Source organism: Eretmochelys imbricata, chromosome 7 (genome assembly GCF_965152235.1).
Source record: "Eretmochelys imbricata isolate rEreImb1 chromosome 7, rEreImb1.hap1, whole genome shotgun sequence".
Taxonomy (NCBI): domain Eukaryota; kingdom Metazoa; phylum Chordata; order Testudines; family Cheloniidae; genus Eretmochelys; species Eretmochelys imbricata.
The window spans coordinates 72,136,548-72,152,263 of NC_135578.1; the positions used below are offsets into that span (position 1 = coordinate 72,136,548).

At 42.8% G+C, this 15,716-nt stretch overlaps 2 protein-coding genes across 9 annotated transcripts in view; one reads left to right on the plus strand and one right to left on the minus strand.

Moving 5' to 3' along the window:
- Nucleotides 1–14,169, minus strand: part of PARG (poly(ADP-ribose) glycohydrolase) — a 126,077-nt gene extending 111,908 nt beyond the window's left edge. The window contains exons 1-4 of one of the 5 annotated variants that reach the window (XM_077821338.1): nucleotides 13,921–14,169; nucleotides 9,765–9,831; nucleotides 5,586–6,599; nucleotides 890–1,076 (exon numbers count right to left, since the gene is read on the minus strand). In XM_077821338.1, coding sequence (XP_077677464.1) covers nucleotides 890–1,076; nucleotides 5,586–6,599; nucleotides 9,765–9,802 — 1,239 coding nt within the window. In that variant the 5' untranslated portion in view covers nucleotides 9,803–9,831; nucleotides 13,921–14,169. Of the gene's footprint in view, nucleotides 1–889; nucleotides 1,077–5,585; nucleotides 6,600–9,764; nucleotides 9,832–13,422; nucleotides 13,479–13,638 lie in introns of those variants that run through there. The other 4 variants (XM_077821337.1, XM_077821336.1, XM_077821340.1 and 1 more) reach the window with 4 other exon arrangements.
- A 109-nt stretch (nucleotides 14,170–14,278) lies between these two features.
- Nucleotides 14,279–15,716, plus strand: part of TIMM23B (translocase of inner mitochondrial membrane 23 homolog B) — a 51,297-nt gene continuing 49,859 nt past the window's right edge. For all 4 annotated transcript variants that reach the window (XR_013346613.1, XR_013346614.1, XM_077821346.1 and 1 more), the window contains exon 1: nucleotides 14,279–14,452. Coding sequence is in view for 2 of the 4 variants with exons in the window: in XM_077821346.1 (XP_077677472.1) it covers nucleotides 14,350–14,452 (103 nt within the window). In the remaining 2 variants the exon portion in view is untranslated. The remainder of the gene's footprint in view (nucleotides 14,453–15,716) is intronic.

A 15,716-nucleotide genomic window follows, 5' to 3' on the forward strand; every position in this document is an offset into this window, starting at 1 on the left:
GGGTTTTTTCCCCTCTAAAAATAAAAAATACTGAAAGCTATTCTAAGCCAATATGGCTAGAAATTTATATACAGAAAAGTCACACATTATGGTTCCAAATGTAGCCAATTATGTGTATGGACAACATACTCTATTATTGCACATGGTGATAACTAGTTGTGGATACAGTGGGATATATATTTAAAATTCCTGACTTTTCTGATAGTAAATTCTATTTATAACATTGCATTAACAGTTGAACACCTTATAGACCACATGCCTTTTAAGCAACATGTAAGTCAAATAAATGTCAATTTATTGAGAATGAATGCAATTTTCTTTACCTGTGCTTTGTGACATCCTGCCAGTTTATCATATATTTCACTTTAACAATTATTTAACTGTACATTATTTCAAAGAGAGAGACAGAGACAGACACACACAGACACACATATATATGTGCTAGGTTAGTATTGGATGCAAGGCTAAGATTCCTTTATACTCCTCTTCACTCGTTCACTTTTATACCTTGAATCCAAAATGGAGAAATTTTGAAAAGGGAAAACATTGACCAATTCTGGATACAAATATACATCCTGCAGTTCCCAGAACCGGGAAGTCAAATGGGGAGGCACAAACCTATCTAAAATAAAAGTTTGTCCCATAAGGGCCAGAGTCAAAATCTTAATCATGTTTCTGCAGCCCTACTCAACCAAACTGTAAGACCTCTGTATCACAGAAGGCAAGGCATCTTTAAGCATATTAGATACTCTAGCTAGCTTTCCATGAGAAGTCAAAAGTTTCCACAACCAGGTAAAGCTGCAAAACTGATAAATGGCAGGATATCAGTCTTATGCCATCAATTTAATAAGAAGGTTGTGTTTTCAAATAATATTTTGAATTATCATACTCTGATGGTCACTGTGTGATTGGTTGATGGTCTCAAATGAGGAAGACGAGCCCCACACACAGGCATTCTCCTCATCTCTTCAATAGGTGTCCCAAACCATTTCTTATTAGTGGGAAGTGAAGGTGGGATATATTTAGGAATCTTCCTTCCCGGCCTTTGGTGTTTGAATTCACAAGGTTCTTTTCTGCTGTTAAAATAAAAAGAATATATTGAAGCACATCTTATTTACAATGGAAAACTCCATAGCTAAATGTATGTATTAACATTAGATTTCAAACTAAATTTATGTCACTTAAGCAGTTTCTTTTCTAAAATACTTTTTAACAGCATCCAAAACACAGCAAAAGCTGAATCCAGAAACATCTTGTTTTCAGCAACATGCACAGTTTTCCATAGTGTTTTGTTGCATATTCAACAGCAGAAAAGCCATCCTCAAAACTGCTCCAAATACTGTAAACTTTATGGAATGGAACACAATCCTTAGCCAGGGGCATTGGTCCCATTAAGGTCCCCATTAACAGGAATCTAAGTATCAGTTTAATCATTAACTTTACATGTTCAATGCAATATTCTATTTATACATGATGAAAAGTGCTTTTACCATATGAACCCATCAGGACACTGTATTGGACAACAGCTTTCTCAAGATGACATTTACCTGTACCACTAGCTCCCCAGACACTACCAGTGGTATGGAACATATTGACTCCTAAGTCAGTAGTCTGAACAGCCTTTGTATTTGTATTTGTCCTCAAACAGCAGCAAAACAGTTCCAGTGTATTCCACCTGTGTACTAAGGCTTAAGCAGACACTGTAGAGACCTGGCACAAATCATCAGTTGTAGAACTTCAGAGTGATTATAGATCTCAGTTTAACAGACAAGCAACATCCTATCTGAATACCAAAAAAAAGGGTTTATCAAGGTGGAAGCACAGACTGAGTGTTCAATCAGAAGTAGAGATGCATATTCAGAAGTGCTTGAGCATTCACAGCTGCCATTAAAATTAATGGGAGCTACAAATGCTCTTACACATTTCAAAATCCAGCTTTGCCTTTCACCTTATGTAGGTAGTGATTTACACCCACTTTGCATGTGCATAAGTGACTACACAAAACGTAGGGCAATAGTGAATTGGGCCTAACACACAAGGAAAGATTATAGAAACAAGCCCAAACTTTGTTCTCTGTTACACTGGCATTACTTCAGACTTACACAGGTAATTTAGAGCAATAATTTGACTCAATTTCTTGAAGCTGGCAGGGGCTAAACTAACCAAAGAATCTCCAGAAACAAGACTGATTTTGGTGAACACTTCATTATTTATTAACTCATTGCCCAAAAGTCTGCTCAGTGCCCAACAGATACAAGAGATAGCATCCTGAAGCTTTGTTTGAATCTAGATTTACTAAAACTATAATAAATATATATCTATATATAATATATACATTAACTTGTGAGGAAATTCCCCTTGTGCAAGACTCATTTGTTACGGTAAGGTGAGCATCTCTACCAGACTATACAATGAAATACAGACTATCCAGAGGTCTCTGTGCTAATCTATTTCGTATAAAACCAACAGTTGTAATGGATGGGTGGCAATTCATTCCATGGTCTCATTAAAATCTGGTGTACTCATTCATTATCAGCCACTAAGGCAAAAAAAAATTTTTAAAAATCCCAATTTGAACTTTCTTCAGAAGTCAAAAGATCTGCATAACAATTTTGACAAACTATATTACTAATTTCTTCTGTTAGATTAGATCTCCAAGAAATTAACTAGCTCTGTTTATCAGATTTTAGCCAAGAAAATTGCTACAGATAAACAAATGCCACCTGAAGAATGGATTTCTATTATCTAGTAACTTGAATCAAAGATGAAGTACAGAAAATTTCAGAAGTTTGAGAAAGTCCTGAAAAGTAAGGGCATGTCTACACCAAGGGGTAGAGTAAAATAAAAACTGGGACTCAACCTTAAGTACAATGTGCACCATGAAGTAGTGAAACTATAATAAAAGTGTGCACATAGTTTTAGATACATACTAAAGAGCCAAGGCAGAAAACAAAGTCTTGAATTATATTATTACTCAGTAAAAAAGTCAGAAGCTTCCAAGTATTCTGTTTCCATGGAATAGGCATAGCATACAATACTCTAGTGAAGCAAGGTTTCTGCTGCTTAAAAAATTAAGATCTACTTCATTAAAAACTTACATTTCTACTTGCACAAGTGATTTTTTACCAATTGCTGCTCTTTGCTATTGAGAACAGACGCAGTGCCACTGGCAGATGCAGCTTAATTTCGAGCTAAAATACAGTATGTCATATAGTCAAGCAAACAACACTTCTCTGAACACAAATTGCTAGTATGTCCACTTTATTACTCAGAATTTACACTGGTGAAACTGAAATCGGAATCTGGCCCAAATTCATTCACTGTCCTCTATGATCTAATTTAACAAAAAGATTTTGTATACTGTATTGAAAGGGATCTGTTCTTCCCTCAACTCCATTAATGCCAATGGGAGTTACCTGCACTTGTTAAGGAGAAACAGACTCTTTAGAACAGAGGTGGGCAAACTACGGCCCGCGGAACTGTCCTGCCTGGCCCCATAGCTCCTGGCCAGGGAGGCTACCGCCAGCCCCTCCCCCACAGCCACGCTGCCACGCGGGGAGCACTCTGGTGCGCCGCTCCTGCCAGGCAGAGCAGCTTGCACCCACCCACCTCCCAGGCTTTCTAATAAGCTAGTCCCGCCGCTCTGAGCAGCATAGTAAGGGGGCGGGGAGAGGGGGGTTGGATAAGGGGCAGGGAGTTCTGGGGGGCAGTCAGGGGACAGGGAGGAGGGGGCGGTTGGATGGGGTGGAGGTTCGGGGGGGGGGCGGCCAGGGGATGGGGAGGTTGGATAGGGCGTGGGAGTCCCAGGGGGCTTGTCAGGATGTGGACAGGGGTCGGGGCAGTCAGGGGACAGGAGGGGGTTGTAGCGCTTAGTGGATTTTCCATGCCCCTGAGCAACACAGTTATATCAACGTAAGTTTGCAGTGTAGCCCAGGGCTTAGACAAGTTAGATGTCTTCAAGTCGGCTGGGCCTGAGGTAATACATCCTAGAATACTTAGGAATTGTCTGAAGAGATCTCTCAGCCATTAGTTATCATCTCTGAGAATTCGTGGAAGAGAGGAGAGATATCAGAGGACTGGAAAAGGGCAAATACAGTATCTATAAAAAGGGGAATAAGGACAACCCAGGGAATTATAGACCAGTCAGCTTAACTTGGTTGTCCAGAAAGACAATGGAGCAAATAATCAAACAATCAATTTGTAAGCACCTAGAACAAAATAAGGTAATAAGTAACAGTCAACATGGATTTGTCAAGAACAAATCATGTCAAACCAACCTAATAGTCTTCTGACAGGATAATAATGACATCTTGACTTTAGAAAGGCTTGTGATACTGTCTCACATGACCTCTTCAAAAATAAGCTAGAGAAACCTATTATAAAGCATGTGCACCTCTTTGGGGCAGCTTGTGTTTCTGCTGTATTTTCAGAGCACGTAGAATAATGCAGTCTTGATCCATGACTAGGACTTCTATGCTTTATGGTAATACAAACAAAAACAAACAGCAAGCACCATCACCACTACATTTCCCAATTATGAATATCTTTCTCAAAGTTTTCTGGACTGAAATTTTCCATATTGGTCTCAACCCAAGGGTAAATATTTTGGTAAGTTTGAGCAAAACTAAGTCAGGTTTGTTTGTTTGTTTAACTGAGTAACGTAAGCATTGAAAAAACAAATAAAAAAACAAAAAAACAAAAGCCCCTTTCTCCCATGTGTTCTGATTGAATTTTGTAGCTTGTGCCTTCTTTGCCATTAGATGAATGCGCACACAAAAATCTAACTTATTTTTAATATAGATCACTGACAAAGGAACAATTGAAGTTTGAAGGAAATCTTCTTGATCAATGGCTTAAATTCTTTACCCAAACACCTCAAAAATAGATTATCCGTGTATTTAAGAATTGGTCCACTGGATCTCTTTCAAAGCTAATAAAAGCTAATAAATTGTATTAGATTGTGTCACAGATCAGTAGGCCAGATTCATCCTTGCTATAAATCTATTGAATTCAATGGAATTACACTAGGAATTTAATTTGGTCCTATAATCATACTAATGCTTTAGAAAGAAAAATTCACTTGTATTCAAGCTCATATATATAACATTCAGAAGTATTTCCACAAGTCACAGTACTCGTTTGCCAAGATATATCAAAAGAAAATACATACTACCTCTTTATTTCAGAAGGATCTTGCTATTACACAATTTACTAAACAATGAATAGTAAAGCTATTCTTTGTCAATGATGTCCTGTGCCACCATGTATTAAAATCTCATTATTCTAAACTATTTCTTAACAAGATATACAGAGAAGCCCTTTCAGTACTCTGGCTTTAGAAGGTCAGTATTAATTCCTGACCTTAATATTTCTTCTGTGTTCTACAAATGGCACAAGACAAGCTGTCATTGTGTAACCTTGAAAGAAGGTTATATAAACATTTTTTAACTCATCTGCTATTTTTAAAATCAATGGTTTCTTCACTTTTATGTACAATTTTGCAAAACTACTTAAAGGATAATAAAAGTCTACTGTGCTATTACTGAAGAGAAATATATTTAAAAGGGAAAGAAGGAAGAGGTTACCTTTTCTCCTCTGTCCTGGGTATCCTCATGAAATGGGCAGTGATTTTCGAGTCCTTCTTCCCACAGTGTTTTGCACCTTTGCATTCTGATGAAAGAGCAGGAGAGATCCCATATGACTTTGTATGCAATTCGTCCTCTTTGACAGAGTCACCCATCCCTTCAAAATGGAGGTTATATCGAGCACCTTCACAACATTTGGAAGAAAACGGTGACTTTCTCAACTCCGGGTCAGCATTCCCTCGCTGAAACCTGGAAGATTTGCTTGCAGCTTTTGATGTGTCAACATCCTCTTGCTCATCAAGAAATGGACTTGTTTCTTCATCAGCTTCTGAGCCCTGGCAGCTATTCTTAGAATTATCTACATCCATTGGTGACTCAGGTTCACTTTCTTTCTCAAAAGCATGTGAATCTCCTGAACTACTTTGATATTTGTTCAGTTTTCCTGTATCTCCAATATCAGATACACAGGTATCACTGCAAACATCTGAAAGTGGGCTTTCTGGAACTACATCCACCTCATCTTGCTCACTAGTCACACAGACTACATGGACAGGATTGCAGCTCTTTAGCTGCTGTGGATTACATGAGGTCACTTTTCCTTCTGTTTCACTGTCTTTTGATGGATGTTTTCTATTTGCCATCTTCACAGACCTGCCTGATGATAATTTCCTGTGAGTCCAATTGTCACTATTTTCTTCACTAACTCTGTGAACCTGCTTGCCAGTTTTGTGCATTTGATCAATATTGGCATTTTTAAACGGATCTCCAGACCAGGTCCCTTTGACAGGCTCTGTGTCTGATGGCTGATCTCTGCACGGCCCCTCTGCCTCCCATTTACACGGGTTTCCAGTCTGAGGCAGATTTACATGTTTTGTACTCGTTTCCACGGATTTTCTTGGATAGCTTTGTGGACAAGTATTCTCCAGCTTTTTAACATCATGCTCACACAAGTTATCCTTTTTAACAGAAGTCATCTTGGGATCTGCTCCTGTGTTATTAGTTTTGCTCTGCAAACTGTGGAAGAAAAGATGTAAAAAGCTGGGTTTAATTGTTTCTTGTGAAATTCTTATTTGTAGATTTAAAGGCCAGAGGGACTACTACAACCATGTAAGACAAACCACAGAATTTTACCCCAGTAACACCAGCAGTAAAGTCCAATAACTTACAGCTAAACTAGAGTATATCTTTTAGAACAGGGGTAGCCAACCTGAGCCTGAGAAGGAGCCAGAATTCACCAACGTACAGTTCCAAAGAGCCACGGTAATGTGTCAGTAGCCACCCCATCAACACCCACCCCCCAGCTCCCAGAACCTCCCACCCACCAGCACTCCCACTGATCAGCGCCTCGCCCTCCCTCTCCGCACCTCTCAATCAGCTGTTTCACGGTATGCAGGAGGCTCTGGGGGGGAGGGAGAGGAGTGAGGGCATGGCAGGCTCAGGGGAGGAGGTGGGAAGGGGTGGAGTGGGGGCAGGACCCGTGGCAGAGCCAGCGGTTGAGCAGTGAGCAACCCCTGGCACATTGGAAAGTTGGCACTTATAGCTCCGGCCCCGGAGTTGGTGCCTATACAAGGAGCAGCATATTAACTTCTGAAGAGCCACATATGGGTCCGGAGCCAGAGGTTGGCCACCCCTGTTTTAGAAAGATAACACATCTCCCTTTAAAGGTTCCAAGTGAGATGATGAATTAGTTACTTCTCTCAGTCATCTGTTCCAGTGGTTAATTATCCTCACAGTTAAAATGTTGCATCTTAGAAAAATTTAATTGGAAGTATCTTGTTATGCCTTTTCTGCCATCTTAAAGACCCTCCTAAATGAGGTCTCTTTTCTCTCAGTATAGGTAATTCGAGGCCACAATCAACTCATCTCTTAACCTTGTTTTTGATAATCTAAATACAATATGATTTAACTAGCTAAATTTAAGTCATGTTTCCCAGACCACAAATCATTTTTGTACCTTTTCTCTGAACACTCGGCAATTTTCCTACACACTTCTAAAAGTGTGGACACCAGAACGGGACATAGTAATTTAGTTGTTTTCTCATCAATGTTGTATATACCTCTACTCCTACTCCACATACATTCAGTTTATACATTTATGTATAATAATTCTTGGATGTAGCAGTCCTAAACAGTCTGCAGTTTAATAAAAAATGATATTTACTAAATCTTTTATTATTTTACAACTAAGTCAGTTCTAGACTAAATATTACACTAAGATTGAACAGAGACATGATCTGCTGGTTAAATAACAGGCCTGTGAGTCAAAAGATTTAGTTTATATTCCCAGCATGCACCCAAGCAGCAGTGGGCAAGTCACTTCACCTTTCTCTGTTGCTCATCTGTAAATCTGTATAAAAATACATACCTACAGCGAAGAGATGCTGTAAAACTAAACAAATGTTAATAAAGCACTTTAAGATCTTCAAATAGAAGGTTCTATAATAGAATTTCTATAAGTAACATATATCAAATGTTAGACAGTACTTTGTTGGGTATTACCCTAATCTTTCATCATCTAAAAGATAAAAAAGGGAAATTACTGATTGTTACAGTTTATGAACTCTTTGACTAAACACATTTTGATAAGCTACTGAAAATCAGCAGCCACCTCAACAAATGATAAGATTCTGCTGTTCTTAGAAGATACTATGGATGAATAAATGTATTACTTGTTGTGTACTATGAACTAAGCAATACAAATAAACAGGATAAATGACTCACTGCTCAAGACCTGACACTGAAAGCGCAGAAGCTACAAGAACACCAGTTACAACTAAAAAGAGTTTCGTGGCTTTCATCTTACAATATTCACATCCACCTCCATTAATCTGTATACCTAGATCAGTTTCTCTACTCACTGATATTTCTGATTATATTACTGTCTACTTCTCAAGAAATACTGAAATGACACTGTCAACTTAAAAAAAACCAACCTTCTATCTGAATTTTAAACAACGTATTGCTAAAAGTAACACCTATGCTGACTATAGTTGAAAGAGACTAGTGGGGAAAAAAAACTTTGTTTTTGTTTATTTTGTATATTTGGCAGCATTTATATATATCCAATGTGTCAGTTTCCACTACAGAGAAAGTCAGGACCCCATCCTGCAAGCTTCATGTGGGCACAGAACTCTACCTGGGTAGAACGGCTTGCAGAGACAGAATTTTCCCTCTTTGTGCAAGTCTTTAAAATAGGAGTAAAAGTCATAAAAATTGGCAGAAGGACTATGGAACAGATATATGTACCATTCCTACTTTTTCATTATTTTTTATACTGACTAGGTTTCAAGTTGATCATGTCCCTTTAGAGGCCTCACATTAGAGCCACAGCTAGAAAGGGAATTTGGAATAAAGATTCTCATTCCATTCACCTTTTTGTGTCAAGTATTTCACCATGTATGGCGCATGATATCACATAGCAATCTGAGGCCCTGTAATATGCAGGTACAACGGGCACCACTTAATCAATCACTTTAATAGAATTTCCTTGCTTTTGCTGGTTATTTTATCATCATGGCTGTCAATTTTCTTTTCCAGTGCTTTTTTTTTGTTATTGTGAAAAATAAATCTGTTGACATGATAATTATGAGAATGGAACGGTTATTATTTTCTGCCGAAAAGATTGCCTAATATTACTTCATGCCAGATACCACATAAATTAAACCTTTGTGGGTTTAGTTATGTTTTAGATAGTATACTTAATAGCTTGTACCAGCAGAACGATGAAGATTGTACATCAAGTTTACATTTATTTGTAATAGTGATGCTGTCACACCAGCCTATGAATAAGTTTATGAATGCAAGATTGGGCATTCATACTCAGCAAGAAGAGTATGTTCCAAACTAAACCCAGATGTGAGCAGCTACAACTTCATCACAGTCAATGGAGATGCACCACCTTATATCAGAACTGAATATGATCTTAAAAGCTGTAGGAACAGCAAAACTATTTGCTGAAAACAGGATTACAACAAGAGCTTTGATTTATTAATGCTCTATGTTATACCACAATGAAAGCAGAGCCGTATCTACAATAGTCCTACTTCTATTCCAGAATAAAATGATTGTGTTAGTAAGTTATAATAAACCTTCTGACCCAAATCCTCTTTAGAGACAGTTAAAAGAATTGTTCCATTAATTAAAAAAAATCTTTCAAGAAGTTTATATTATAGCTTTTACCTCTTTAACTCTATTGTCTTGGGTCCTTTATTCTCCATCCAAGTGGTAATTGTCCTTTGTTTGTAAACTGAAAAACCATAATATGTATATTATGACACAAACTGCAATATTACCAAAAACTATGAAGTTTACATTTTCCATTAGCTACAAGTAAAACATCTAAATTAAGTTTTCATTACCATACCTGCTTCAGGTATCATCCAGACCAGGGGTTGGCAACCTTTGGCACGCGTGCCAAAGACGGCACGCGAGCCGATTTTTAATGGCATGCTGCTGCCTGCCGGGCCCCAGCCGCCAGCCCCGCTCAGCCCGCTGCCGAACCGAGGCCAGGACCCCAGCAGACAGTAGCAGGCCATTAAAAATCCTGCCCGCCCCGGCCCGCTCTTCTCTGCCCCCATCCCCCCAGTGGGGGCTGGGTGAAGAAGCTTGATCCTGCCAGCTGCTGCTGCAGGGCAGGCGAGCTCCCCCCTCCCCCACCTCTTCCCCCAGCATGCTGCGTTCCTGCCCCTCCTCCTCTCCCTCCTTGCTGATGGCCCTTGCAAGGGAGGGGGAGAAGCGGAGCCGCAGCACGTGCTGCTCCGGGGAGGAGGCGGAGAAGAGGTGGGGACGGGGCCTTGGAGAAGGGGGGTGAAAACAGGGCATATCCCCTCCAGCCCCCTGCCTTGAGCCGCTCTGGGCAGGGGGCTGGGAGCACCCCCACAACCCTAGCCCACACCCCCAGCCCTCTCCTCTGACCCCTACACCCCCCCACACAAACCCCAGCCCCTTGCCCTGATGCCTGCACCCCCTCACATGCCCCCAGCCCTGACTCCTGCACTCTCCTCACACACCTGCAGCCCCCTGCCCTGACTCCTGCACCCCCCACACCCCATGCCCTGGCTCTTGCGCCCCCCATTCCCACCTGCACCCCTCGCACCAAATGGGAGCTGCCCAGGTAAGTACTCCACACCCAAACCTCCTGCCCCAATCCTGAGCCCCCTCCCACATTCTAGCTCCTGGCCTCACCCTGCACCCTAACCCCCCAGCCCTGTGCTCGGTGCACTCCCACCCTCAGTTCAGTACAGAGAGAGAGGAAGAGAATGGGCTAGAACCAGGGAGAAGGTAGGTATCCACTCTATGTGAGAAGGGCCGGGATCCCAGACCAGCAGTGGCCTGAGAGGGGCCGGCAGCTGGGACCCTGCTGGCAGGAGCCAGCGGATGGAACCCCAGACCGGCAGTGGGCTGAGCCGCTCAGCCCACTGCCAGCCCGGGGTTCTGGGCTGCCAGTCTGGGGTTCTGGCTGCCAGTCCCTTCCCAGCCGGAGTCCCGGCTGCAGGCCCCGCTCAGCCTGCTGCCGGCCTAGGTGAATGGAACCCCAGGCTGGCAGCGGGCTGGCAGTGTAAGATCAGCGCTTTAATTTAATTTTAAATGAAGCTTCTTAAACATTTTGAAAACCTTGTTTACTTTACATACAACAATAGTTTAGTTATATAATATACAGACTTATAGAGAGAGACCTTCTAAAAAACTTTTAAATGTATTACTGGCACGCGAAACCTTAAATTAAAGTGAATAAATGAAGACTCGGCACACCACTTCTGAAAGGCTGCCAACCCCTGATCCAGACTAATGATGTAATATTACAACACATGTAGATTTAACATCTGTAATTAGCTCTTGTATTCCCTGTAAACTCCAGGCTTGCTTTTAGGATACAGTCACAGGTTTCTTTCCTCCCCATCCCAGGATTATCTGCAAAGCAGGGTCAGTGCATTGGCTACTTAGTATTCACAATGAATACAAAGTAATGGGCTGGACTCAATGGAATGGGTTGGAAAATTACCTTACCCATACAGCTGCTCTTGATGTATTCACTTCTCAGACAGGAAAATTAGATGCTTCTGTATCTTTAGCTATTGGTACCAACATACACCTTTAGTATACTGGAAAAAGACACATCCTGGATCTTTAAATGGCAAAATTAAGATAGTCAATCTTGCTTCTCTACTGCCACCACTGCTCCACTCTATTGATCAGTGGCTAGGTTTAGTCTACCCTTGAAAATTATATTGGCATAGCTCTGTCGATCAGGGGTGTAAAAAACCATGTAGCTATGGCGTAGAAAATTACATAGCTATGCCGACATAACCCCCAAAGCAGACGCAGCTACATTGAAAGAAGAGAGTTTCTGACAACTCAGTTAACATTTTGAGGGAGGCCTACCCCAACAGGAAAACCTCTTCTGTCAGTTCAGGCTGCGTTTACTATATGGGGCTATGGTGACACAGTCTATGTCGTGCACGCATAGCCACAAGCAGTGAACACCGACAGACACATTCTAGCCACTGAACTCTCAGAATGTGTGGGGCAGGGGGAGAAGGTAAGAAGGGGTGAAACAAGATCCTCAACATCCTCACTAAGCTGAATTTCCCTTGCTCTTCATACAATTTTAGTATCATAATATACTTGACTGATAAAGCCAATTGGTGCACATTGTACAATGAAACATGGGCCTTGTAATACTGAGAGTATTAAAAATGAGCTGGAGTAGCCTTAGTTTATGCACTCAGTTGTTCCAAAGTTCAAAATAGAGAATGTATGTAACTTGCTCTTTTGGGTTAATCTAGTCCTTTTTTCTTTTGTGAATGTACAATCCACCCATCCTTTCATACCAGAAAATTTCTTGAAATGCATGTCCAGTTTTAGGAAGAACAGAATTTAGAATTTGTATTTTCAAGTGTATGTAACTGAATGCTACCATTTATTGTTATTTTATTTTATATTTTAGTATTATGAAGGTAAGATAGCACATAAGGAAAGGTAGAAGAGAATCTCTCTTATTAACCAAAATCTTACAACAAAAAAAATCTGATTTCTAAATCTGAAGTAGAATTTTAAGTTCAAAATATATTAAAGTAATTGACAATCTGTGTATTTGTCATAACTGGATTGCTGCTAAAAAGCCCCAAATATGATGGTACAACCCAGTAAGACTTAAATCTTCACCTTGAAACAACCCACTACATAAAGCATTTAGTTGGAGCCTTTTAACTAACTTGGCTACTCCAGTAAACAATCTGAAGTTTTGGTGGAATAAAAACATGCAGAGCAGCCAAGAAACTCAGCAGTTGCAAGTCATAGTGTTCTTAATTTGTTGCGGTACAGTACTTTCCCTCCTCTGGCTTCATTTCTACTCTCTGTCCGTATCCCTGTCTTTCTTTTTCCATTCACCTCTACAACAACCAAATCTCATCACTGCAATGGCCTCCAATGTTTAAATCTGACAATCATTACTTCCTGTAATCCCAATGGATGACCAGATTTGGATGAACATGAGAAACTTTTGGCCATTGAAACAAGTGAATCCCTTATAATTTAACATAAGCATTTCTCTCCATTAAATTCATCACGCATATACCACTTTATATATTTGAAAAGTGGTCAGTTTTCTAGCTAGGTTAACTATTGCTCTCAACATACACCTAGCAAAACTATGTTCTGAAAGATTACAAAAAGTATCAAATCTTATCAAGCCTAACTCCAAGAAAAAAGGGGGAAATGAACTCTTTCTACAGGCATGGTGGTGACTAGTAGGGAGTAGTTAGTGAAGACATCATTTGCCCTGTTTATTTTAAGTACATGAAAGCAAACAAAACAATCAGAAGACTGAACAACATACTTGTCTCTGTGCACTTGTCTACCACTCTGATACTTGTCTCTGTGCACTTAGTACAATCTTGGCTTCTCCGATGGACATGGGGCTGGGGGGATGGGGAAGGGAATCACAATTACACACACATACAGGGAACGACTCTCCCTAGTCAGACAAGAGACGAAAACCAGCCACAAAAAGAGATGCACGGAAGAAGGTTAAAAGGAGGCGGGTGGCACAAACCTTTGTTCCCCACCGTGGCTGCCAAGCTTTGGCAACTACCGCTGCTTCTGGGCCCTCGTTCCCGGGGGAGAGGGGGAAGAGAAGACGGAGGCTGCAGTGTCCCTTTTCTGTCCAAGGAAGGGGGCTGCTCTTCCTCCGACCCGCGGCTGCCGCTGGGAGAGGCGGGGGGGGCCAACCTGACTCTCTTCCTGGGGGGTTCACACTCAGCCCCTGCACTCATGCTTAGGAGACACCCCCCCCCGGCTGCGCGCACCCCCAAACGCGCTGCGGCGCTGGGCTCACCAGGGAGGAGAAGCAGCCCCCAAGGGAGAGAAGGCGGGGGCCCCTCCCCTCCACATCCTCCTGCTGCCGAAGGTGCGTCGGGGGCAGCTCGCCCGGCTCTCCCACGCCCCAGACCTTCCGGGGAGCAGCGAGCGGACAGGGAACAGGGACCCGCACAGGGCTGGACTCAGGCCAAGGGGGGGACAGGGGCCGCGGCCACACACCTCAAAATGTCTCCCCCTCTCCCCATAGCAACAGCTCCTCCGTCGCCCCGCCTCCTTGGGCCGGAAAGCCACATGCCCGGGGTCGTCGTAAAGCGGAACAGGAGACGTAAAAGCTGCGGCGCTGAGGACTCGCTTTACGGCAGCAGTAGCGGCGGGCGAGGGAGGGGGCGGCAGGGCGGTTGTTCGTTGGCTCGGTCAAGGCCAGACCCTGTCCAAAGGCGGCTGCATGGAGGGTGGCAACTCGAAGGGCTCAGGCCTCGGCGGCCTGTTCGGTGCTGGCGGAGCCGGGGGCCCGGGCTATTCCCACGCGGACTTGGCCGGGGTGCCATGTGAGTATCGGCCGGCTGGGCCCGGCCTCTTGCCCTTCCCGCCACGCTCGGCGTAGCCCCCCTCCCCATATCCCCGGCGGTGGGCGGGACTCGAGGCCGCGGGGCAGAACCGGGGCGCGCCGGCGGGGTTAGAGGAGGAGAACTGGCTCTAGTGAGGGGGAAATAGAGGAGGTGGAGGTGCAGTAACCCTCCTGTGGGGAGGTGGGGGGGACGACCGGGCTCGCTTCTCGCCCCGCGCGTCCCGGTAGCGGGCACTGACTCGAGCCCTGGGAAGCAGCTAGCCCCAGTCACCAGCGTGGCACGGGTACCGGGCGGGGTGCGCTGCCCTCTGCGGCATCCGAGTCTTGTGCAATCGTAGAGGAGCCAGTGGCCGAGAAGCGGGGGTCAAGAGCCGGCACGCAATACATCGGTCTTCAGTGAAAGCACTAATCGAGGGTGCGAGCTGAGGCCCTGGGCACTTTGTCTGTCTCTCAGTGTTTCCATCCGCTATTACTAGCGTGGCGCCTGAGAGGGTGGCCAGGATTTATTCATACAAGCTGCTTTTGGCACAGAAACGTGAAAATGATCACGTCCTTGTTGGGAGTGATAAGCAGATAAGGGGGCCTTGCTTCTTAGTTTAAGAAAAACTTCAGTTTTTGAGATGACCTATACAAGACTTTATATATAGTTGAATGGATTTGACAGCTAAGTATGACTTAGGCAATTGGATCTGTAGTAACCATTTAATTACTTGTCAGATAGTCCTGTTTTAGGGGGTCGTCAGGTTGATTTCGGACAAAATATCATCTTGCTCATCTCAGCCTGGCTATAGGCTTAAAGAAAAATAAAAGAAATGTGTAACTTTTGCACCTAAGAATAATAATCTATACAACCTGTACCAGTCTGTCTATAAATAAATTGATTTACAAAGATGTTTACGGGGGGGGTGAGAAAACCTGGATTTGTGCTGGCAATGACTACCTTGATTATCATACACATTGTAAAGACAGTGGTCAGTTTGGATGGGCTATTACCAGCAGGAGAGTGAGTTTGTGTGTGGGGGGGAGCGGAGGGTGAGAGAACCTGGATTTATGCTGGAAATGGCCCAACTTGATTATCATACACATTGTAAGGAGAGTGATCACTTTAGATAAGCTATTACCAGTAGGAAAGTGGGGTGGGAGGAGGTATTGTTTCATGGTCTCTGTGTATATAATGTCTTCTGCAGTTTCCACAGTATGCATCCGATGAAGTGAGCTGTAGCTCACGAAAGCTTATGCTCAAA